This window comes from Parasteatoda tepidariorum, chromosome 7 (genome assembly GCF_043381705.1).
Source record: "Parasteatoda tepidariorum isolate YZ-2023 chromosome 7, CAS_Ptep_4.0, whole genome shotgun sequence".
Taxonomy (NCBI): domain Eukaryota; kingdom Metazoa; phylum Arthropoda; class Arachnida; order Araneae; family Theridiidae; genus Parasteatoda; species Parasteatoda tepidariorum.
Genome location: NC_092210.1, coordinates 91,346,807 through 91,373,820, shown reverse-complemented (window position 1 = coordinate 91,373,820; position 27,014 = coordinate 91,346,807). Strand labels below are relative to the sequence as shown.

General features: G+C 30.6%; 3 protein-coding genes across 4 annotated transcripts in view; 2 read left to right on the top strand and 1 right to left on the bottom strand.

Moving 5' to 3' along the window:
- The window catches only part of LOC107439530 (HEAT repeat-containing protein 5B), a 116,180-nt gene extending 110,553 nt beyond the window's left edge, over positions 1 to 5,627 (bottom strand). The window contains exons 1-2 of one of the 2 annotated variants that reach the window (XM_043052959.2): positions 5,318 to 5,627; positions 1,763 to 1,904 (exon numbers count right to left, since the gene is read on the bottom strand). In XM_043052959.2, coding sequence (XP_042908893.1) covers positions 1,763 to 1,891 — 129 coding nt within the window. In that variant the 5' untranslated portion in view covers positions 1,892 to 1,904; positions 5,318 to 5,627. The remainder of the gene's footprint in view (positions 1 to 1,762; positions 1,905 to 5,317) is intronic. The other variant, XM_071182937.1, reaches the window with a different exon arrangement.
- The window catches only part of LOC122272596 (monocarboxylate transporter 12), a gene marked incomplete at its 3' end in the record, with an annotated part of 552,146 nt that overhangs the window by 260,445 nt on the left and 264,687 nt on the right, over positions 1 to 27,014 (top strand).
- LOC107439533 (sodium channel and clathrin linker 1) lies at positions 5,718 to 15,664 on the top strand. The gene is made up of 2 exons (XM_016052163.3): positions 5,718 to 5,922; positions 11,946 to 15,664. Exon 2 carries the CDS (start codon positions 12,015 to 12,017, stop codon positions 13,656 to 13,658), a length of 1,644 nt encoding a protein of 547 aa, XP_015907649.1. The 5' UTR covers positions 5,718 to 5,922; positions 11,946 to 12,014; the 3' UTR covers positions 13,659 to 15,664.

The window sequence follows — 27,014 nt, the reverse complement described above, 5'->3', positions numbered from 1 at the left end:
CAATTACATATATATATATATATATATACATATATATATATTCCTCAGCTTAAATATTTGCCAAATACAAAGATTTTAAGAAATAAAATCTTGAAAATATTAAAAAATATGCGTAATATGCGTACTATAATATGCGTAAAAGAATTCCAAAAAAAAAAATTTTCTCATTAGATACCAGTTAATTAAAAATAATTTTTTGAAACTACCTTCTTCAGCTAAATACTTGCCATGGCTACTTTTTTAGTCATTTTGTTAAAAATTGACTAAAAAAGTAGTCATGACAATTATTTTGTTAGAAATTTACAATAAAAGCTTATAGTGTTAAAAATTTACATTAATAGAATTTCATACAATAATGTTTTTGAAAAATGAAATAAGATCTGGCATAGTCTAAAATCAAAGATTTTAAGAAATAAAATCTTGGAAAATATTTTTAAAGAAAATATATATTCTATAAAATATCTATTCAATAAAATGATATATATAAAATACATAATAAATATTCTTCAATTAAATATTTGCCAAATACCAAGATTTTAAAATATAAAATCTTGAAAATGTTTTTAAAAAATATATATAATATATGTAAAATATTTTTAAAAAATTATTTTTCTTATTAGATTCCAGTTAGATAAGATAATTTTTTGAAACTACCTTATTTAGCGAAATATTTGCGAAGATTATCTTTTTAGTTTCAGATTTATAAAAGCTTTTGAGCAGTTCAGAAAATCTTCGCACATAATCTGACTCTTGTGACAATCATATTCAGCAAGTAGTATTTATTCGTCCAACAGGCTGAATATTGGACAAATATTTCATTTACTTACAAGTGTAGCTCCACAATTAGGTACAGAAATTTTTGACTTTTTGGTTATGAACTGAAATTTTTGACAATTTAACTTATTAATTACTTAATATTGTCATTCAAAAAAGTTGAAATTCGAAGAAACTTCTTGCCTAAAGTTATACCATTAAGCAGGGGTGGTTGTGTTACAGAGTGAAAAACCCTGAAAATTTCATGTGCAAAAAATCAATATCAATTTATTTGTCATACATGTTTTATACTTAACATAAGGTTTCTCAATAAGATTTATATTTAAATAACCTACTAATAATGAATCGTTATAGTAACTAATCTTAGTTCTTACAGGAATCGCGATGTTGGATTTTCAAAATCACGTGAACATGAATCACAAAATTGGATTTGAAAACCGTGTGACTGTATTGTTTTAAAATTGCGTGAATACGAATCGTGATGTACAATTTTTAAACCACGTGAATACGAATAGCATTGTGTAACTTTTAACTTAGTTACATACGAAATCCGATGTTTGATAATCAAACCGCATAAATATGAATCGTGATATTAGCGGATTCCATTGCAGTTTTAAATATTCAATATGGCGAAAGTCAGCCAAACCAAAACAATCAATTAACGGATTCCTTTCCACTGGAAGAAGAATCTCATGTATGTAAGTGTCTCCTTATCGCAAGTTAGCATAAGTATCAAAATTTGGATTTTAGATTGAGGAGTTAAGGGAATAATTTGTCGGATTACAAGTTTTTGATTAGAGAAAGTCTGAGAACGGACGGTCTTGAGAAACGCGGAATTCCACGGTATTCCCAAAAAAATCATATGCCCTGTGCTCCTAATTTTTTCACCCAGAAAGATAATACAAAAAGACCGGAATTCCGGGACACCCCTGAAATACAATCACAACTGCATTGAGTTTACACAACATTAATGGACACAAGTACTTACTTTTTGAGCTGCAATAAGAACTTTATCCAAGAACCTGAGCCACTCAAAAATAAAAACTGGCCTTTTCGGCTCTTGAATTTGTTGCAAAGCCTCTTCATTGAGTGTCAAACTGTGAGAAAGTTCCATCATCTTGTTAAATCTGCTGAAATAGTTCATAACTTATGTTTAAAATATTCATAATTTTCTAAGACGGTGATAATTATCTGTTGGACACACACTATAATGGCTATAAATATTTATAATATACAAAGAATAAGATTTTAAACCACGTGAATACAAATAGCATTGTGTAACTTTTAACTTAGTTACATACGAAATCCGATGTTTGATAATCGAACGGCATAAATATGAATCGTGATATTAGCGGATTCCATTGCAGTTTTAAATATTCAATATAGCGAAAATCCGCCAAACCAAAACAATCAATTAGCGAATTCCTGACCACTGGAAGAAGAATCTCATGTATGTAAGTGTCTCCTTATCGCAAGTTAGCGTAAGTTTCAAAATTTGGAGCTTCAAAATTATTAGTCAGACACCAACAACAATGGTTATAAATATTCATAATATTCAAAGAATGATAATTGCTAATTTAACACCAACTAAAATGAAACTACAATGCCTATAAATGCTCATAATATTCAAAGACTGTGATTATTAATTTAACACTAACTAAAATGAAAATACAGTGCTTATAAATACTCAAAGACTGTGATTATTAATTTAACACCAACTAAAATGAAACTACTGTTAGTTATAAATATTCATAATATTCTAAAACTATGGTAATTAACCATATAAATACACATAATATTTTAAGTTAAGCAATATTCCTTTTTCAGATAAGCCAAAAGCTTTCATTAATATTTAAAATTAAACTGTAGTTAAATTGGAATCTTAAACAAAGGATCAGTTATGATTTGGGGCCACTTTATACGCACCAAGTGGGTTTTTCTTATTTTATCATTTTTAATAAAAAAAAATTTTTAAATTATCAAACCAAACTGTTCTTTGAAAATTTCAACTTGTTTTATAAATTTAAATACATAGATTTTAATATAAAATTATATGAAGTGAAACATATTTCAATAATCTGATTTTTGCGGACAAAATTTAATGTAAGAGAACTAAATATGTGAGAGAGAAAATAAAATATATGATAAAAATATAATAAATTACTTATCTAACAAACAAATTACGTATGATATGCATACACATAAGATTTATTGAGAAATTTACTTCAATTGTAAGCTTTTCAATATTTGTTAAAATATATCAACAGTCATATATTATAAATATCCAATACTTTAAAATAAATATATTTTAAAACAAAGAATGTGGAGAAAAAAATTTTAGTTCAAAACTTATTTTTAGTTATGCTTTTAGTTTTAAAAGGAAATGAGAAAAATTTTTAGTCTGTAATGAGTATTTTAAAGACTGTATCTGTTTCTATATATCGTCCTTTTTGAAGAAAAAAAAAATCTATGTTTAAAGATTAAGTTTAGAATGTTGAATACATAATTGGACAGAAAACCATAATTTAGAACATCAGTTTAGAACAAAAACACTGCATATAATTCAGTTTTATGTAGATCACAGTAATCGATTACAACTGTAATAGATTAATGATAAATACTTCTATGAAATCAATCACTAGCAATCATGATTACAGGCAATTGCAATTACAAGTAATCAGAATGTCTGATTACATCAGAGTAGGGAAAAAATATAATCCATTTTATTACATTACTAAATTATTTGCAAACATAATTACAAATTTTGATAACTGTAATCAATATTGCAATTATAGATTACAGTAATCAATTACCTGTAATCATGATTACAAATTTGGAGTACAACAGTAATTGTGATTACAATAATCAATTACAGTATTCAATTACTTGTTATCATGATTAAAAACAATCATAATTTTGACTACAACTGTAATCGTGATTATTAGTAATCAAAACATATGATTACACGTAACTATGATTACAATTAATCTATATATCCGATAACAAGATAATTATATACCAATATATGATTATACTTTAATGTAAAGATAGTATTTTAAAGAATAATCATTTATCAATAGTACAAATAGTATAATGTTTCGTATAATAATACATTTTGTATGCAGTATATGTACGAATAAATGTATCAAAAAAATTTATGTTCACATCTATTTATCTAATCCATATGAAAAAATGTGTACGGACATTTTAGTAACATATACATACACTTACAAATAATTACACACATATACATGCACTTATATTGTATGTATAAAATATATGTACGTATGAATATATCTGTTAATGTATAAGTACTATTATAATGCACTATGTTTGTGTAAACAATATAGATATGAATGATTTTACACAATGAATGTATGCATTTTATGTAAAAACTTGTCTGTGCACGTTTCTAACATGGCAACACTACAACATCTGAAGATTATTTTTCCTCTTTCTTTTTTTTTAATAAAGAACAAACAGATTAGAACAATTATTGATATACTACTTATTTAAAACATTTCAAAACTTGTTTCTAATCAAAAAAATATATTAAGACAAATTGACAGATCATTATGAAGAATAAGTTTAAAAACATTTTTACTTGATTATAGGCTGATTTAGAAGATTAATTTAATGTTAAGGAATTTATTATACATTTTTAGTATCATATAAAATTTAACTTAAACATAAAGCTTTTATGTATAGATTTTACATTTTCAAATTTTGATACATGCATGTTAGATGACGTTGAATGTTTACAATAATAAACTATGTTTAAATGACAAACAAATTTGGATTTATAGAGAAAGTCCTGCAGATTTACTCTGTTTATACTGCTATTTGGAAGAACTGTTATTTTAAATGATCTAATCAGCATTATATATGTGTGTGTATATGAAAAAGAATGTATTTCATATTAACTATGGAAAATATTGCAAGCTTTAAACTTAAAAAAGCAACTCATATGAACATCTTAATTCTCAGTCAAATTATTGCTAAATCAGTAATATTGCTAAATATTCTAGTCATTAAATATTTACTTCTCATGTAAATCTTTAAAGGGGGGACTAATATTTTTAATTAGGACCAGGTTTAGGAAACAACAAAAAATTGTAAGTAACACATAAATTAAAAAGTTATGGGTCCCAAGGAACGGTACTTTCGAAAATCTTGCGTAATAATAATAAAACACATAAAAACATTTAATATTAATTTTTTCATAAAAAATTGTAATTTTGTTTTCAAACATTTGCGGTTCGCGGGATTATTTAACGAAATTTGTCGCCAATCCAAGAGACACCCAATTTTACTCTCTAACCAATATTTAAAATAAAAAACCTTATTCTCCTTTCCTTTTTGATACTGTTTAAAATTTACTACTTCATTCGGAAAGTTAGCTAGTCCTACTAGCGTTAAAAAAATATTTATGAAATTCACTACCCAACAATGGAACTAAATTTTTAGTAACCTACTTCTTAAAGCTATGACTAAGTTCCCCTATTCTACTAGAAAGAACTTACTGATACGTTGATATGCTTACCAATATTTAACTTGACTAAATAATAAAAATCGCGACCCGGATACATCAAATACGTAAAGAAAATGTTAACAATTTGAAGGAGCAGACGGATTTATTTATTTGAAACATAGATATTTATAGTTTTATTTCTCAAAGTAATTAAACAATTTAATCTTAAATCTTCTTCAAAAAACCTTTCAAACTTTGTAACTATGGAAATAAATTACTACTCCCACATCGATAACAATTGCAAAGAAGACTAAAGAAAATTGGCAGGTTTGTGTTGGTTCGGGGTAATTGTTAAGCACTTTAGAGGAAAGGAATTTAATATGCTTGTAGCTTGGTTGTTAAATCATCCTACAGACCTTCTGCTGTTTGTTTAGCCTCAAGCAATAAGTCTCGTAAATGTAAGTAAAAAGCTATAATAAAGTTGTGCTTTCCATAAATAAACTGGCGTCAATTTAAGTTTTGAGTGGTTTGTTTTTGTTTTCATCTACTTTTAATAAAGTTCTTTTGATCATACCTTCTAAATTTATTGTTTTCAAAAGGAAACCATTTTAAAAAACAAAGATATCCTCAATGAAGTGAAACTAAGAGCAATATAATTCGAATTATTTATATAATTGGTATGATGTTGCTTTATCTAACTTTTATAAAATGTAATCCCTCGATCACAAATTCAAGAAATATGAATTGAAGAATTACTATTTTTTTTTTTTGCACCAAACCTTTCGGGAACCCCTTTCACATTTTGCGATTTGCAAATAAACGAATATATGTATATAAATAAACCAAGAACGTCATTGAAAGCAAAGAGAATATTTCCTTTTTGTGATTAAAAAAATCACCTTATTAAGAGGGGCACCCAATCGTAAATTTTTGCCATAGATAAGAAATTTTTAATTATATTCAATTTAGAAAATTTCATGAAATTGATTCAGTCGCTAGCGACAATATTTTAATGAACGATTCTCTTTTGTTGTGTTCATATTTTTCCAGAATCTGCTCTCACTTGTGTGTTGTTAGCTTTAGTGTTTCGATGATGAAGCTGATCTTATGTTTCAGTAAAATTTCCATACTAGAACTAAAATAATTGCCTTGTGTTTGAGGCATAATGAGATTAAAAAAAACACAAAGTATCTGCTCACACAGTCCAAAAGTATCTGCAAGCTCATATTTTTGATAATCAGAAATGATTGTGCCCCAGAAAAATTCCTGATTTTCCGCTAATCTCAATCGGGGAGTTTCCGGAAATCCAGAAGTTTCAAGAAATCTTCAATCACATTTATATGGAAAAATTCTTGTACATTTGATTGAAAAATATTAGAACTAGAATTTATGCTTGGCATCTCTTTCATTTGTCAATATTTTTTTCTGGTAGAATAATAAATTTGATTAGAGATAAAAGTAAACTTATACATAATTATACATTTAAATTATGCTGCATATAATTTATTTAGAATTTCATGTTTTGAAAATATCAATGATTTAAATTTGTAAAGACTTTTTTGAAATGTGTCATTCATTATTTTACCTATGAAATTTTCAGATATTGTTGAGTTGGGCTCACAATCACCCCTGGATATTAGAATAATTTTATTAAATATACAAAATCAGTTAACCATTTAATATTTTTATATATTCTTGACAAAAAATATATATACATGCAGATTAATATTAATAGTTATACATATTAACTACATTCATGTAAAGTAATTATCATATTAAGTAATATTAGTAATTTTGCTCCAAACGAAATTACATTAAGAGATTACAGTCACTTGTAATTGTCTTTTTCCTTTGGAAAGTGATAGTTGAGTTGAGCTGTGAAAAAGTCAGCTGGTTGCAGGCTTCACCCCTAACAATGGGATCGCTAAACTTTGGACTAAAGTGACAGTTATATCTTTTCTCTGTGGGTGCAGCATGCATACAACTAAATACTTACTTTCTTCTACCTTGCATAAATCATAATAACACCATCTGCTTCATATCCATCCACCCACTGCAAACTTCTTTGTGCATTCGGGTACTTTTTTATATATTAAAATAAATATTAAAAAAGTATCTGCAAAATCGAAGAATCAGTACCAGTGTTGCCAGGTTAGGGGTTATCCCCCTCAAATTTAGGGGGATTTTTTATCTTCAGTGGGTATTTCAGGGGTTTGTTTTATGCTTATTTGTGAATTTTACTAATTTTATTTTGGTTACATTCTAATATCAAATTTTATAACTGAATGTGTGAGATGGTAATATGAAAATCAATATGTTATACCAAAACAAAAAGATTAAGATTTAATTTTTGAACTTAACTCTAATAACTCTTGTTGAGTGTAGTAAGTTATTACTTAGCTCGATCAACCTGTATGTTTGGTGAATTTGAATTCAAATTATTTAAAATTTTTAATGTGCCTGGTTTAAAAATAATGCCAAAGGATAAAGAAAAAAAGAAGTACATACAAAAGCTTTATTAAGTATTCCTTTTTCAAATGCAGCTGTAGAGAGATGTTTCTCTATGTTAAATATTTTTAAAGACATATTGAGAAATAAAATGTCTATAACTACAGCTGATGCTATTGTGTGCATTCGATATGAACTTTCTAATGGTTGTCAAAATTTTGTACTTACTTCTTCTATGTTAAAAATGCTTAACTGCGAAAACATGTACAAATCAAAAAGTATTGACAAAAATTTGTTGGATATTTTATCAGAAATTTAAACATAATGTTAGAATTAAAAAGACTAGATTGTGGATAATAAAATATTTATGAAAAAATTTGCGAGTCAAAAAGGATTGAAAAAAATATCTTAAATATTTTAGTAGAAATTAAAGATAATGTAACAATTGAAATGTAAAAAAGATTAATTTGTTGATAATAAAATGTTAAAAAGTATCTATACATTATTTAGCATTTGTACTAGGGTGACCCGGGGTAATTCACGATCACTCTGTTTCTGGGGTAAATACTGATCACTTTAGTTTTATATTTTAAAAAATTATTTTTTTTAAATTTGAGACATGGATAAGAATGCTTGTACACTTTACTAAAGCATAACTATATTTACTTAATAATAGTTTTTTGTTTAATCTAACAAAATAAGTATCTTTCAAAATGCTTTCTGTATTTTCCACTTCAAAGATGGATTTCAAAATGTGCACATTTCTGCAAAGATCCCCCTCCTTCTCTTAATAATAAATATTTTGAGTTACTTTCTTTTTCTTTGGTATAAAAATAGTGTAAGCTTTAGTTTAATTGTTTCACATCTACTGTAAACATTATAATTGATTATAGGAAACTATATCAAATGTTGCCCCCTACAGATGGGGTAATTATTGATCACTGGGGTAATTCTTGATCATTGTCATTTCTTCTTATAAATAGTTTAAAAAATAGCTAATAAATAGTTAATTTTCTTTTCTTAAATAACAGTTCATATTTATTAAGTGGAACAACTATAAAATATATTTTAACTATAATCACAAAATTTGTTTTTAACTGTATACAAGACAAATGTGCTCTGATATGCACCATTTCTAGCTTGTCTTACCTTGCTTCTATCTTAATTTTATGTGTGTACATTGTTAGAATAATTTTTAAGTTGATAAATTAACCTAATATAAATATGGTGAGAAATTATAAGCTTAAAAAGGATACTAAGCTTCTAGAAAGCAAAAATAGTGAATTTCTTTTAATGATTGAAAATGAAAATTTCAGTGTGAGAGCTGCTGCCAGAGCTGAAGTGTTAATCTTTATTCCTGTTTTTAAATAAAACGTTTTAATAGCTGCTTAAAAATATATTTTTGGTTTTTTTTGTTTGATCTTAATGACTTATTTGTTAATTACCATTGTATAATTATTTTTAAACAGCCCATTTACTATAAAAACTGGTGATCAGTAATTACCCCAGAAGTGATCAGGAATTACCCCAGAAATGATCACGAGAAGGGGTAATTCCTGATCACTAAAAATTTAAAATCCTTTAAATTCTAATTAGATTTTCAAACAAAAGACGGTAGCATAGGACTCATCTCATATAGCCTCAAACTTCCAGTAAATATTAAAATTCTATCTTGAATAGTTTTTTCACGAAATAGATGTTTGCATTTTTTGATCAGGAATTACCCCAGGTCACCCTATTTTTTAATACATAAACAACATTAAGTTAAAAATGTTTGGGTTTTTTTTAAATTTTTAGATTTTACAACGCCATCTGTGGGTTATCGGCACCTGGCAACAGTGATCACCACCAATGTTTCTGCGCACATTGTTCCTGTGTTAGTCTATATCTAACTATGGTTGTAGATTATTAGTAGTGGGGACTAATTTAAAGACTGTTACTCATAATCATTCCCGTACAAAACTCTGCATGTGTGTGGATTAACTATAAATATTAAATGCCAATTCACTAAGACACGTTAACTTGATTCTATCTTGAGGTCTACCTTTTGTTAGATGAAGGTTGACATGGTCGATTTTAGTATTCTGCTTTGTTTTAAATGTTCGTAAGTTTTGAACCCTTTATGATTAAAAACAGGAAAGGGTACCAATATGGAATATTAAAAAAAAAAATCTGATTTCATCATTATTGAAGGCTTTAACCTGATAATATGAAAAGGGTGTGAAGTCAATTATTGATTATGATCAAAATAAAATAAAAAGAGAAAGTCGGATTAAGACTTAAATTAGGAAACCATTTTTAAGTCTAAGCTTATACTTAGAGATAGCCATATGTATTAGACAAAATTAAGAAATTTAGCTACTGGTCAATTGTAGCATTTATAACAGTTCTCACTTTTTGAAACATGTAGCCACTTTTCCGAAATTTTAAAACTGTAAATGATTATAAGAAAATTTATATTAATAATGCAGTTCTCAAAACAAAATATTTTGAACATTACAATGTTTATTTCTGAAATGATTTTTTAAAAAAAATCATGAAATAAAGTAATTTTCTGAATATTATAAAATATTCGTAATAATTCCATATTTATTAAAAAATAATAAATGCACATAGGGAGCATTTGTAACAAAAAAAGTGGCGCATGGCAAACACTTTTTTTAACTGTCATTTAATATATTAAGTCTACCAATAGCAACTTAAATTTGTTCGATACAAGGGGCTGCTATATGTATTCAGATCTAAGTGTGGTACCTTGCTATATCAAATACAAATATTTATTTACAGAGTTTATATACAGCCGACCCAGTTTTATGGGTTTAGGACTACTAATGTTCCACTCTGTCACCTTGTAATTTTGAACCCAATCCAGAAGACAAAGGAACTCCTGGATCAAGTGTTGGGAGAAATTTGCCTTCCTGGAATACTTTTTGATGGAATTAACCTACATTTGTGTAGGTTAGAGGGAAACTACGAAAACCTCCCACGATTAGCCTGATGGCAAGGGGACTCTAACCCATGATTTGTCTACCACTGAGGATATTTTACCTCTGCACTTTAGTGGGTGCAAGTCAGGGATTTGAGCCCGGCTCACCTCATTGGAAGGCGAGCACGTTATCTCCTGAGCCATGAGGGCTCAAGATGATGTATTAGAAAAATAACATTTTAAATAAAATACTTTATAATATTGTAACTTTTCTTGTACCCACTTACACTTTATGAGGAAAAAAACATGCTGACCTGGAAATTTTTATAGGAACCTGATTTGAGTGGCCACCCTGATATAGGTACAAATTTTGTATGGATTTTTTTCATGTATGCTATCAAAGAGTGTCTATTTTAAACCAAAAAAAGTTATTTTCTTGAAAATAAGGTTTTTCCAGTTTTTTTTTTTCTGAAAAAATTTTATTTCCGAAATGAGGATTTGTGTTCTGTATCGCAAAAACCATAAATGTACAAGGAATAAAAAGTCCCTCTAATTTTTCCAGCTGACCTCCAGTTTTGAGCTCTAGTGTCTAGAAGACTATTAATGTATCAAAATCAAAGCTTGTGCTCTTAATTTTTTTTTTTTTTTAAATATGTATTTTTTTTTTAAATGTGTAGTTTTATGTAAGTATCGTTTTGATGTTATTTTATTTATTTCTTAAGTAAAGTTAGTCTTGAATTCTATCACTTTAATACTTATTATTATTACCCTTGAATAAACAGAGTGGTATTACAGAGTGTCCATTGAAGGACTGAAATTTTTCAAAGTTAAAAACCTTTGAAACAAAGGAATGAAATAAATGATTGTTTAATTATAGAAGTTGTATTAATTTTATTCTTAAATTTGAGAATTTAGATGCCAACAGATGGCGCTGCAAGCTATAGGTGATTAGTGTGATTAGCTTTAGCGTTGAAACTCGAGAGAAGGTTGTACCTGATTTAGAGGTGTAAACCATGTAATCAATTAAACTTTGTGTGTTTCAGATAATGGAAGATCACTAGTTAAAGTCTTGTGCCTTTACGCTCTTTTCAAGAACTATACGCGGTGTACAGCATTATCTATCGTCAACTTTTGAAATAAAATTTCTGTGGAAAAATTTTCACAACTTTCGAATAGACATACCGATTTTCTTTTATCTTCCATTCGTCTATCGCCTCTTGTTTCCAATATTTTGAAATTAATTCTCCTCTGAACACCCTATTTATTGCCCTTATTATGCATGCTTATTATTGTTTACTTCATAAATGAAATATTCAATTATTGTAGGTATATCAAGGAGGATTGACTGTACTCGAGAAATATTGAAGCATCTACTTTGTTTAAGCTGGAGGCACCATGGATCCAGTATCTGAAGAATATTTTTATACTATTGAAGTAGTAAAAAAAGAGTTAGAATCATTTAGACAAAACAATCTGAAAGAGAAGATTTTAAGTCTTTATCAGAAAAATAAAATCTTGATCAATGAGTTAAGAGAAAGTACATTCCGCAGAGATCTATCAGGCAATGATAATGAACGTCTATCATTGGCTATTGCTGCTAAGGAAACTGCAATACTCTTGTGGCAGGAAGCAATGCAACAGCTGGAAAACTTGGAGGAGCAATTGATTGGTAGGAGGAGTTTAGTAGAAACAGAAGGCAAGGAATTTGCCATAGGTATTGGACAAATCAAAGAACAGTATCAGAAAGGCATGATGACGTTATCTGCCGAATTATCCAATTTCAGGTCAAGCTTATCTGACATAAAGCAAAAGCTTGAAAATAAATCCTTTGAATTAGAAGAGAAGAAAGTTGAGTTCAAAAAGATAAAAGAGGACTTCCTTTCTAGCCAGGCTGAGTTATCTGTGTTATCATTAAAGAATGTAGAACTTCAAGAGAAGCTTAGCTCCCTTCAGCAAGCATTAGATGGAAAGAGCAACTTGTTATCAATTACTGAAAAAGAACTCGACAAAGTGAATTCTGTTAATGATGAGCTTTCATCTGTTGCTGCTGATTTAAAAGAACAAAATAAAAAATTGAAATATGATCTCTCTGTTTTGGAAAAAGATGCAAAAGAAAGTTTATTTGCTGCCCAGGAGGCTATTTTACAGAAAAAAGAAATTACCTATAAAGAGGAACAGTATATCAAAGATATCGAAATGTTGAGGTCTTCGGGTGGAATTGATGTGCAGAGAGTTGAGTTGAGGTGTAACCAGAAGATCCATGAAATACAAGAGCTGAATTCGGAACGTGTAAAATCCTTGATGGCAGAAATCGAGGAATTGCATAACGAAAATGGCGTGAAACAAAGCTTATTTGAGAAAGCAGAGCGAGAAAAAAAAGCACTTGAATCGAAATTGGAACTTTTAAGTGCAGAAACTTCAAATAGTTTTCCTGGTACGGTGTTGGACGACCTGTGCAATCGTCTGGTTTCAGCTGAAAAAGCAAGAGATGAATGTGAGCTTCAAGTAAAGTCTTTGCAATCTGATTTAGATGAAATGAAATCCAATAAAGAGCAAGAGGCCAAGAGATATGCGGAAGAAAAGAATATTTTAAAAGAACGATTAGTAAATGTATCGAAAGAATTCCATCAGTTTTTATCTGACAAACTGAAACTAAATGAAGAACTGTGCAGCGTCCAGAAAAAATGCCAGGAGTTGGAAAAAGAGTTGACTTTCAAACGAGCTAGGCAAGCGCAAGAAATTACGGCCGTCAAAAGCGAGGCTGATCGCACACGAGAATCATTCGATGAAATGTTGCATTTAGTTGAACAACACTACAAAACAGTTTGCAAAGAATTGCATACGTTATTAGAATCCCAGTTCAAAATCAATAAAAGATGGAAAACTGAATCAGAGGAGTTAATTTCCAAATTTGAATCTAAAGTAATAGAACTCTGTGATACCATAGCTCAACTTCAATATCAAAACACTGAATTAGTCGCTGCCTTACAACAAAACAGTTCATATAGGCAAAATAACCATTCATTTAATGGATCTTGAGCAAATATTACTCTAACACAAGAAATAACGAGCTTCAAAAAATAATAGAACTCTGTGATACCATAGCTCAACTTCAATATCAAAACACTGAATTACTTTCTGCCATACAAGAAAACAGTTGAAATATTGCTTAAAATCTTTAAATATATCATTTATTTTAAGATAATAATTCATTTATTTTTGATTAATTCATTATTTTTGAAAATGAAGTAATTAACTCAATTCAAAATTTTTTATATATTTTTAAATAATTTATTTATTTTTTATATATTTTCGATCTATGTATTTTATATATATTATATTTTTAAAAATATTTTTTAGAAAGGAATTGAATAGTTATTTTTATTTATTATTTTAAACGATTTCGTATGCAGTGAAAATGAGTTTTTATTTTGAAGATTCACCCAATCAAAACAGGGTTGCCACTCCACAGAGAAAACCTGGAAAATACAGGGAATTTAAAAATCACCTGAAAATGCAGGGAATTTTGATTTTTCTTTACAAACTGGAGAAATAAAGGGAATTTTGTTTCGTATTTTTTTCTTTTAAAAAATGGGGACAAAACTAAGCGTAATCTATAGCATATTTAACCATGATATTTCAGCATTTACTATAGCATTATATAAGTATGTTCAGCTGTTTTTTCAGCAATTAAAACTAATAAATATAGTTTGCCCAATATACCTCACACAAAAACACAGTAATTGTTGTTTCCTCTTAATATCTCTTAAGGTGCGTAGCGTTTTTTAAAGGTGCTTTTTTCGTTGGATGTTTTTAAAAAGTGCTTAATTTTCCCTTTTTCAAAATGAGATTTTTCCTTTACCATGTTGATTTTCGCTACAAATTATGCAAAAAGACGCAGTTTACATTGTTCTATTCAACGTTCTCACAAATAATTCAACATATTGTCAGTCCATAGCGTATGAAAACGCCATTCGTTTTACATGATTCAAAACTTCATGATTTTTGACACAATTGTCAAAAACAATGCCAAAAGTTTTTTTTTTTTCTTTTGGCATGACGGTTAAAACAAGATAAAACCGCCAATTGTCAAAAACTTTCCAACCCGGCCTAGTTATGATGTTTTTTTTTAAGCGCTTAAAAGGTTCTTATTTTTTGTTGAATAATTAGGATTTTTTTTTTCCAGATTTGAGTGACAACCCTGTAAAAGTTCTTACGATTATATATTTTAGTATGAGTACCAATGTATGTAAAGTGCTTTGTAAAATTTGTCTTACTAAATAATAATTTGTAATTCCCAATATTTTGCCAGTTTCAGAGTATTTATGCATCGAAAAACCAATTTATGGATGGGTGATCGTGTAAAGCTAAGGGTGGTGGCGCTAGTGGTAAAATTGTTCTTTCAAGACTTCCGGGTTACTGCTTCCGATATATTTTTACGCCGCAGATTGAAAAAACGCGCCATCACATTATTGCATCATATCTTTTACAGTATTTCACATGTACCGAGTTCTTTCTTTCAGCCTTTAAACTTCATCATTATCATATTAATATTATAATCATTAGAATATTTTCTAATTAGGCCATCTTAAAAAGATATTTTTAAAGATATTTTTGGCGACATTTTATTCAAATGTAGCCAAATAAGGGATAAAATACAAAACATGGCAAACCTTAAGAATTATTCACAATGAGATATTAACTTTCCAAAATTTTTTTTGGCCTTACGACCTCTGAGAATCAATACATTTCTGAAAGCTTTTATGAATGGTACAATTATGTTTAGATTTGAACCTAAATTACAGTAACAAATCTGCATAGAATATTAGGCTTGTTCACACATCGCCTCGTAGTCATAACATAAGCGGAGGGATACACCGGAAATTTTCTAAATTTCTTCCGGTTTAAGGACGCTTGTTATTGTTTACATTAGACCACCCATCCATAAAATGTATCAAGTGCATTTGTGTTTAAAAACTGTAAATAGAAATAATTGCAATCACTTTGTAAAGAATGATAATAAAAAAAAAAGATTGTCAATTTAATTAGGGAAGTAAAAAATAATTACAACGATGAGTTCAGAGCGATACTGATGAAGATCCGAATCATAGGTTTGGATTTCTTTCCCGAAATTACTTTACCAATTGTTAGAGGCACTATACGATTCTTAGTAAAATCTTAATTATCAGATGATACTGTACAGCTTTATTGTTTATACGCGACTGAAACCGGTTTGCACTAGCTTACGTTCGTGAATCAATTAGTTAAAAAAATACGATATTTGATATAAATTCGACGATTGGATACACAAGGCGATATATTTTATAAATATCGAAAGTTTATTCTATCAGGTATTATATTAGTAAATTTTATAATAATTCGACCAAATTATTATATGCACTGTAGTTTTTTAATGTAGTAGTATTGTTTTGCACGAGTTTATATGCAATACTTTTGTATTTAAACGTACATGTAATGGGCTTTTATTCAGGAGATTTTTTTATATACCTACTTCCTATTAGTATTTATTTTTAACGAACTGCATTAATATGTTAACCCATTGATACAGGAACGTAAACAAGTACAAACCGGTTTCAGACCCGTAAAAAGAAAAAAACAACATCACCTAATAATTAAGATTTTTCATGGTATCTCATAGTGCATCAAATAACTTTGCCAGAAATTGGAGTAATTAATTCGAAACATATCTAAATTTGAATCTAGTATATCATTGTTCAATTAGTATATTATTTACATAAAATCATCTAATTACAAACACATACCCAAGTTTGCTTTTTTTTTTCCTATTTCCTTGATTTCTCTCCACCATCGCTATTGGCGATTGAAATGGTCTACAGGTGGCGTAGAGCAAAACTCTCTACCCATGGCAACACTTCGCATGCTTTCACTGTTAGCGTGTGGAGAGTCATGAGAGAAAGAAGTACGTTAGTTTCTTTAATTAGATTAAAAGCTTTTCAGTTAGGAAACCATATGGAACATAAAACTGCACTGAACATAAATAAATGGATCGAAAAATATTAAGCAAGGGTAAGTAAAATTCTTATAGAACTGATAAGAGGGAAGATCAAACCATGGAACCGGTCTTCTCTCCAGATGGCGTAGCGATCGCGAATTGAAGAAGTGACATTTTCAGGCTGAGTGGCCAAATTATTATGGATGGTTTTATGCAAAGCTTGGCTTAACCCCGACCCGTCCCATAGCGGGAAATTCGTGAAGACTATCGTAGCTGCAATCCTCGAATCAGTCGGAGGACCCAGTGGTGCATGGACACGTGGTTCCATGGCCCCGAGTCACGCCCGATGAGAGCAACACTGTCGTTCGACGGACAGAGGAGGCCGAAGGGACAAGCCCGAGACGGGTGCGGCGGTGCCATGTTCAGCTGCGAACGACTCACCAGGAGTGTTGCACCGAGAGACGACCGCCACGCCACGACCCATCGAGGCACCCTCTGACTGGAAGGCTCTGAAACCATTCTGAACTTTATTTAAAATTTTTCAAAAGGATGACTGACAACCTGTCGGTCTTACAAATAAAATGAATTAAAAATATGAATTACAATTGTAATACAAATTGAGAGCACCCGGAAAGGGTGGAGGACGCCATAGTCAGCTCACAAAATTTGGGGAATGATCAATATGAAATGCTTGTTCTCAATACTGCAATCGCTCTTTGGTTGGATGGACACGATCTTTGTCTTGCCGTGTGATTAGTATTTAATTTGGAGCCGTATTTTTTGTTTGCGAAGTCGCAATTCAAACATTTACTTTTATTTTTGCATTCGTTCATCTTGTGTCCCTCTTCGCCGCAGTTTTCATTTTTCAAGCAATCTTTAGCCATGTGCCCGTATGTGTTACACTTGTAACATCTAAGTGGTCTTAAATATTCCTTGGCCCGATGGACGGACCAACCAATTTTAAGTTTTGTCCTTCTCATAATTTTCTTGAAGACGCTAGGGTCCGTTTGGATCACCCAATGTTTCCCTTGTTTGCCATTGATAGAGAAGCAAACTTCAAATTTCCCATCGACCATTTCACTGTTCTGATCTCCTAATTTTTCTTTGAGCTCTTCTTTGCTAATTGTCTCATCTATATCAAATAAAATGACTCTAGGGAGTCTCATGGCTGGGATTTGACATTTAAAATTTTTATCCAGACCCTGCTCTTCAAATTCTTCTTTGATTTTCCTTGCATCACTCTTAGTCAACGTTCTGATTGCTATACCGCCTTCTTTTAATTTTTTAATTCCCACTCTGAGCTCAGTTGGGTCAATCTTTTCCTTGAGTGACTTTTCCGTTTCCTCAGAGGAGCAAGGCACTATTGGGCGCACGACTATTACGTGATCTGGTTTCACACTGGAGGCTCCCTTACTGCTGCTGCTCTTTGTAATTTCAGCATAAGTCCTTTTCACCTTTTTAGTATTTTTGCAGATTATTTTATTTAAAGCTTCTTGTGCTTCATCTTGAAGCCCCTTAGTGTACGCTAATACTTCGCTTTGACTAAGGAATAAGTCGTTGTAGTCCATAGCTATCTTTGTTAATTCAACCATTTTCGTGACATCCAGTTTTTTGTTTACATGTTGGTTGATAAAGTTTAGGAACACTTTACTAAGCTCTTGTGCCTTTTTGGACCACTCTTTCCGAGAAAGATCAAACGACTCTTCAAGGTCCTCCGGGATGGAATCCCCTTCCTCAAGATCGCACTCGCTCATAATGAGACCTTGGCTTAAAGTCCAAATGGTTTCAATCAGGTTTTTAAGTTAGGCTCTAACGTCGGCTCCCAAGCTCCGATTTCGTCGCTCAAATGAGCACTGTATATTAATGTCCCAAGAAAAAGAAAATTTTCTCTTGAAAAACAAATCAAGACTCGAAGCCAGAAGAGCTGTTTTCGGTCTACCGTCCCCTCTGTCTGCGTTAGCCACCCAAGGGTGTTACTCCCTCGTACCACGAAGAGGTGCAGAGCAGGTACTATAAAGCTGATGATTTGATGTTAGATGGTAGACCTTTTAAGAATTCGACGCAGGGAATAGACTCTCGGCCGTTGTTCCACTGCGAGTATTCGTTCTCGAAATACTTAGCTAGCTCGTTCGAATTCTAAGGGACACGAGGGTGGTTTGTTGAGAATTGATGGTTTTATGCAAAATGAGCTCAAAGTGTTGTCTCTAGAGAGCGAGATGGTAAGAAAAAGGGAATGAAAGGAACCATCAATTGCACTATGTTACTCTCCGTAATGTGGGCAAAAGAACGTGACCTAACTCAGTTCGAATGCGGGATGATTGTAGACGCTCGAGGCGTAGGAATCAGTATCAGCAAAACGGCTGCTCTTGTGAAGTGTCTTGCGAGAGTAGCAGTTATTAATGTATACAGAGAGTGGTCATCACAGGCTACTGAATGCTGTCATGTCCAACGGTACGTCAAATAGCAGGGGATCTTAATGAAGGTGCAACTGCAAACGTCTCTGGACGAATTGTTCACCGTATGGGAAGCTGACGACCTGCTCAAAATAGAGTTGGATACTGATTCAAAACACTGAATTAATTCGAATCACTAACTTGCGACTGATTGTTTTGATCGAAATAAATTTATCACCCTGAATAACTTTCGTTCTAATGATCGGATTTTCACGAACTAAGTGTCAATCTTAATGGTTCCTGGGGGTGATCTCAAATATGCTAATTAATTAGTGCTAACTATTAATTAAGTTGCGAAATCAGACACAAAAACGTACTTTCTCTGAATAAACATATATTTTTTTTACATATTTGGAATCCAGATACTTGAATCAGGGGGGGGAGTAGACAAAATTTTTAAAAAATTGGGTCGTAAATTGCGTTGCAATAAAGGTTTATATATTTGGCGATAGTCCAGAAAACAGCCAAGAAAAGTCGCTAGCGCAAATGAATATTTTAAGATAACCCATTGACTAATTCAAAAGAAGAATGCGTAATTTTACTAGGTTGCTAAGCAACCAAGCTCTGACTGTAAAAAGAATTGAAATAATGTTCTGTGGTTGGTTTAATTAATAGTTAATAGAAAATATCTCGAAGTTTCTAGGCAATAGACAATTTTTAAGCTGATTTCTGTCCAAAAAGCAAAATTTTTCTTATTTTAATCTCTGAAAAGAAAATTTGAATCAATTTATAAATTATTTATGATTTTCCAAGTTTTTGGAATTTAAATACATGAACTTTTTATCTGATTTTATATAGATTATGTTGTTTTTGCTATATTTATTCGAAGATTTCATACTGAAATCAAATTAACGTAACTTATTATGGCTATATACAAAATTTCAGGGGAAATCATTTTTACAGCTTTAATCGAGTCTTCTAGGCCAGAAAGTTTGAAGAAAAAAAAAAGTGCTTGAAAAATAAAATGTATAGTAATTCTAATGCACAATCACAAGGCTTTCTATAATTTACGATATTTCTTTTTCCTTTAACCCAAGGAATTGCTGAATGTTTAGTGGTATTTTAAAAACATTGAAATATGTTATGTTCAAGAATAAGATATTGAAATAATATGCTGCATATTGTAAGATTCATTGTTTAAAAAAATCGCTTCATTCTGCTAGATATTTAGGTTACAAGGTTTTCTTTGGATAAAGATGATTAGCAAATAGAATCCTCATGTTTCGATACATTCTGAAACTTACGTTCGCAAATTCACCATGAAATTCTGCTCAGCATATTCTTCAGTTACGATAAGCTACATTTACCACCAAATACTGCTACTATGATTATTTTTGTTTTCTTACATAGGTTACCGGCAAAGTATGAAATCCGGCATTGCATAGAATGCCTAGGCATTGTGTAGAATGCCTAAAACTAGCCTTCAAAGTATGAAATGATTTATATTTAACACATTGCCTAGGCATTCTATAGAATACCAAATGCTGTTTAGGCAAAGTATGAAATAAACGCCCTGATGAGGTTATTATGTAAATGATGTGCATGTTACTGGGAATGACCGAAATCGGTGGTTGTTGACTTTCACCGGTGAATGTTGACAATCACATAGTCGTTTTGGTGAATGTCCGAAATATTTATTACATCCGATTTGATATTAATTTATTCGTGGATATAATTACATTTATTCGATATTTTAATACTTACTGACGATTGATTACATTTATTCGATATTTTAATACTTACTAACGATAGATTAGAAGAAACATCAGTGTTTGGAGTATCGGGTAAGTATATACCAGGCAATTGCACTTGACCTTAAAAAATATCAGTGTAGGGTATACCGGGCAGTGGCACTTGACCTTAAAAAAACATCAGTGTAGGGTATACCGGACAATGGCACTTGACCTTAATAAAACATCAGTGTGGTATCACATCGGGCAATGGTACTTAAGTAGACCTAGTATGACTAGACCTTTGGTAAATGTCCGAAATATATACTAGGTCTAGTTAAGTGCCACTGCCCGGTATACCCTATACTGTTGTTTTTTTAAGCTCAAGTGCCATTGCCCTATATATTCTACACTGATGTTTTTTTAAGGTTCAGTGCCACTGCCCAGTATATCCTGCACTGATATTTTTTATAGGTCAAGTACCATTGCCCGGTATATATTTGCCCGATACTCCAAACACTGATGTTTCTTCTAATCTATCGTCAGTATGTATTAAAATATGGAATAAATGTAGTTATATCCACGAATAAATTAATATCAAATCGGATGTAATAAATATTTCGGGCATTCACCAAAGCGACTATGTGATTGTCATTCGCCGGTGAAAGTTAACAACCACCGATTTCGATCATTCACAGTAACATGCACATCATTTACACATAATAACCTCACCAGGACGTTTATTTCATACCTTGACTAAATAGCATTTGGCATTCTATAGAATGCCTAGGCATTACATATAATGCCTAGGGAAAGTATGTAATACTTCTCATATTTCATACTTTGCCTAAAAACATCCGGCATTTTATACAATGCTTGGGCATTCTATACAATGTCGGCGTTTCATAATTTGACGGTAACATCTATATCTGATACGATACTCTCTTTTTAACAGAGCTGGTAAGGTCATTAAGATACTGAAATGGGGGCGCGAAAACTTAAAGGATAAAATATTTAATTTCATTAACTCCAAGTATCTGGTCTCAAAATTTTAAAGTTAAATATAACTTTTACATTATTGATGCTCTTACGTTTTTAAAGATCACATAAATTCTGTTAAAATATGAAAATGCATATGCTTACTTTAACGAGTGTAAAATCCTTATCAAAATAATGATCAAGACCCAAATGTAAAACAGTGTAATTGATGATAAAAACTCAACTGGCTTCAAAAAATATGAAGAGGGAAGTAAAAGTCGACATGTATCGAGCGTTCAAATATAATCACCCATTCTCAAAACTTGTCAAGCTTGAATAACTTGTGACTTTTATTATTGGACACTCAAAACATGTCTATTTTTATTATCATCTATTATTTTTTAAATCAATGAAGTTTTTATATTTTCGATTCAGTTTCTTGGGATTATCCATTTAGTTACACAACATATTAAATTATTTCACTCGATATTAAAATAAGTTTTACATAAGTTAGAGGCACAGGTTCTTAGATTGAAAAAATTAATAATTCACTGCTTTGTGAAAAAATCAATGCAGTACATTTTTTTTTGCTGCAAGCCTTAACATTTTAATTTAAGGACATAAAAAAATTCCGTTTACAATTGAAATTTCAAAAATCGAATGTGAAAATAGAATGTCCCCTAGCACCAAGAATCGAAATAAATTAGCGTTTCAGTTCTATTCGAAGTTGTTTGAAAAGGTATTTTTTATATATCGATTCCAAAGTTTATTCTGCATATATTTTAGGGCATACTTTCGGAGTATTTTGATCGAGTTTATTTTCACATCCTTATTTGTTTAAAATGATTTGCTTAAAATAAATTATTCAAGCTACATGATTTAATGCATTTATAGTATAATAATAAACGGGCTTCCATCACATATCTTTAACCTTGATACCGCTATCATTAAATAAATGGAATAAATTTAGATAAATAATAAAAGTTTATTTTTTCCTCGTTTTAATTTTCAAGGAAATATGTTTCGACCAAACAGATTTCATTCTGGAAATAGCGAAATTATTGAGTAGGTCCCTTGGAGCAATATCATTCTTATCCTCTTTTGACAAAATAGAGGAAAAATTGGTTATCACAGTTTCTGTAAAAAGTATGCTAGCTTTTTTGCAACATTTTTTTAAAATTTTATTTTTAATCAAAATAAGTTCGGAAATTGCGTATTTTTTATTGCATTTTTTTTAAAATTAGATAATTCTAAAATTGGTACGGCTTCGGAATCTTATTACAAATTTCAATTTTTAGTACTTCCTGCTTAACAAAATAAGGCATTTTTCATGATAACAAATTATACTACAATAATATCTAGGGAATCGTGCTAAAGTAAAAAATTAAATAAAATAGTTTAGTATATTATCCGGAATAAAATCTGCATGGAATCATAAAGAACGAGTAAAAGATATAATGAAATAATTAGTGAATCACACGTGGTCAGATAATTAAAAATTTAATTTCACAACTAAGATGTTAGGACGACATTTAAGATACTGAGAGATTTTAAGACGCTTAAAAGTTTTGGCTACGTATTCGACAGCTTTTTAAGTTCGGTATCTTTATACTCTTTGTAGTGACTTATAAAACATCAACACTATTTTAGATAATCTATGTTGAAATCACAAGAAACAAAACAGAAAAAAAAAACAATCAATGATTTATATATTTTTTTCGAAAAAAATAGTATGCTTAGTAAATAATCAGCTGTTTTGCATTAAGTAATTTTAAACAGCGGAATGTTTTTAATTTCTTAACAAGGTTTTATTTTTAGCTAGCAGACAGTAATTCTTTTTTAAAAAAAACTTGACTTTAATTTAAAAAGGAACTTTACTTTAAAGAAAACCTGAATTAAAGTACTAAAAAAATTGATTAGTATATTAATGAAGAAATAATAAACGTAGTAGGGTAAAGAATAAGAAGAAAAAACTAAAAAATAATCACATAAAATAAGCACAATCTGGTGTATAATCATATTCTATCAGAAGCATGCTTTTATAAAACTCGATATTCGTTGAATAAAATGTTTTTAACTCAATAGGATGTTTTATTCAAATTTCCTTACTAAATTGCAAATAGAATTTTAGACGATTAAAAAAGAAACACAGTATTTTATAGCTTTAAAAAAATTAAAAATAAAAAGATTTGCATACGATTATTAGCGAAAAAACTATGAATGAAATTTTCGCTACGAGCGCTAAGTCAAGTTCCTCGTAAGTTTATAACATTTTAATATTAAACGCCCAATTTAATCATTTCTTCATTCTCGCCAAATTATTTTTTTTTAAATAATTAATTTTAATTTTTCTCATCTTCTAATAAATAAAAACAGTTGAAACCTTAGATTTTTCATTTGAAAAATATGTAGATTAATATGGTATTAAAAAAGTCCATACCTTATAATTCTAAATTTTTTCATCCTCACTTTAATTAAATAATAATAAATAATAATTAAAAATTATTTTTTTCATGAAATTATCTTTGGTTAAATGAGTGTTTTAAGTGGGTGCAATTTTTTTTTTTTTTTTTGAATTGCTTCATTAGTTTTTAAAATACGACTGAAAATGCAAAAAGCGAAATTAACATTAAGGGGTTCGAACTTTGAATCGCTCTCCTGACCAAACTATGAGGACCACATTTCCCAGATTACGGCTACCCGCTATATTTTGAAGATAAGGAATCCAAATACGTAAAAAAAATACATGTTTATTCAGAGAAAGTACGTTTTTGTGTCTGATTTAGTAACTTAATTAATAGTTAGCACTAATTAATTAGCATATTTGAGGTCACCCCAGGAACCAATAAGATTGACACTTAGTTCGTGAAAATCCGATCATTAGAACGAAAGTTATTCAGGGTGATATCTTTTTTTTTTTGCGGGCTGTACACTTATTTACTTAAAAAAAAATTATTAATACGAAATAATTATTAAAAAAAATTTCTATCGACATTAGTTAAGAGAAAAATAGTGATAGTTAACTAAACTTTTTTCGAGTTTTTTTAAGCATTTGATTCGAATCACGTGATTCGCAGTTAAGTCGTTTAAGTCATATTATTCAAACCAGTTATCCAAATATCTTGATTCGAAATGAGATCTAAATCACAGGATTCGAATCGGTGAATTGAATCATTGATCAGAATATTTTTCGAGCAGTAATCCAAATCGCATGATTCGAATCGGTGATCTTAATCGCTATAAAAATCAGCCATTCGAGTCATTTGATTCGGGTAACTAAATTCAAATCATTGATCCAAAGGACATGATTCGAGTCCCTGTTCTGAATCAATGATTCGAAACGGAATCATCAATCAATTCCATGGTTCGGATCAATGATTTAAATCATAAATTGGAATCATTGACCTGGATCACTAATGTGAATCGCTTGGTTCGAATCGATGATCCGAGTCACTTTATAAAATTAAGGGATTCAAATGACATGATATGTCATTCATGTGTCTGAATCACTTCATAAGAAACAGTTATATGAATCATTGATCCAAATGGCGTGAGTCGAATCAGTGGTCTGAATCACTAGATTCGAAAAGTGATCCAAATCACTTGATTCGAATCATGCGATTTGGATCAATATTCAAATAAAGTGTTTCAGACCAGGGATTTCCATCAATGATTTGTGTCAATATTCGAATCGCGCGATTTTCATCATTATTCAAATCGTGCGTTACGAATCAAATCAATAATTCCAATCATGCTATTTGAATCACTGATTTTTAAGAAGTTATTCGAATCATGCGATTTGAGTCACTGTTCGAATCAAATGATTCATATCAGTGATTCACATCACTGATTCTGTTTAACAACGTCTCATTGCCCAAGGGTATTTAAGTGTTAACAGATCAAATGCATCCTTGATTGCGCAACTAATACGAAAATAGAAGTTCTAAATGCTATCAAATAGTGTAGGAACCATTTTTTTGCCGATTTATCGACATTAAGAAAATACTAATGTATTCAAAATTGAAAAAAAAAGTTTTAAAAATTACGTGTTTCAAATTAGTTTTAAAAAAAGAGAGAAAATTATTCTATTTTTGTCAGAGCTAAAATAAAATACATAAGAGTGCTTCACATTCGTAATAAACTTCTATCAACACCGAAAATTCTCTCACAAGGGGTGGGACCTAACTTTTTTATTCCAATAAGTGTGATAAAAACAGAATTATTTTCTTCCTTCTAGTCTATTTGAAAAACTTAGCTTTAAAATAGATTGTTTTATTTTAATGCAAATGTTACGCGTAGAAATAGTCAGTTATTCTTTAGACGGTGAACTGCAGATTAACTAGGATGATTCATTTCTCAAACTACCCTTATAATCTGCATATTTTATTTAATTTCATTACCGTCGTTTAACATCTGATCCAATTTTGGGGTTTATGATTACTAATGTTCAACTCCGCAGTTTTGTGATTTTGAACCCAATCCAGAAGACAAGGGAACTCCTGTATCAAGTATTAGGAGAAATTTGCCTTCGTGGAGGACTTTCTGATGGAACTAATCCGCATTTGCGTTACATGGAGAGGAAGACCACGAGATCCTCCCAGGGTTAGTCTGACGACAAGGGGACTCTACCCCATAATCCGTCTACCACTGAGGATATTTCATGTCAGCACTGTGGTCGGTGCAAGTAGGATGTCGTATCAACCAGCCATGACCAGGATTGAACCCGATTCACGAAACGCTCTATACCCTGAACCAGATATTAGGCTGGAACAACAGCAGCATTTCTGTACGCTTAAGTTAACATTATCATTTTTCGCCCTCTAAAAATCAAGTTTCTAACATCAATGCATTAAATACGCAGTTTGATAAGTGTCCATTGCTTTGACCTCCTATTTTGAGCAATGTTTAGAATAAAATGCTCGCCAACGTGATTACATTCAGCAGGAGATTTTCCTCAAATAATAAAGAAGTTTAAATGGTTTTGATTTGACCAACACGACCTTCGAATTAAAAAGTGAAAAAGAATCCCTTCTGCAAATAATTATGACTAACTCAAGCTTTTTACTCAAGTACAGTGCACTCCCGATTATCCGGGTAAATCACCGGAAGCACGGATAATCCGCGCACGGATAATCGTGAGTGCACTGTAGCTGTATTCTCTGTTGAGTGAGAAATATATATATTGAGAGACTATTCTGTCGTTTTCTGATTGCTACAAGCAAAATTAACCCCAGGAAGCATGTGGCCTTACGGCAAACTTGTTTTTTTTCTTCTTTTCTTTCCATTGTCACCAGTGGCGTGCCAGCCGGGGGGGCAGAGG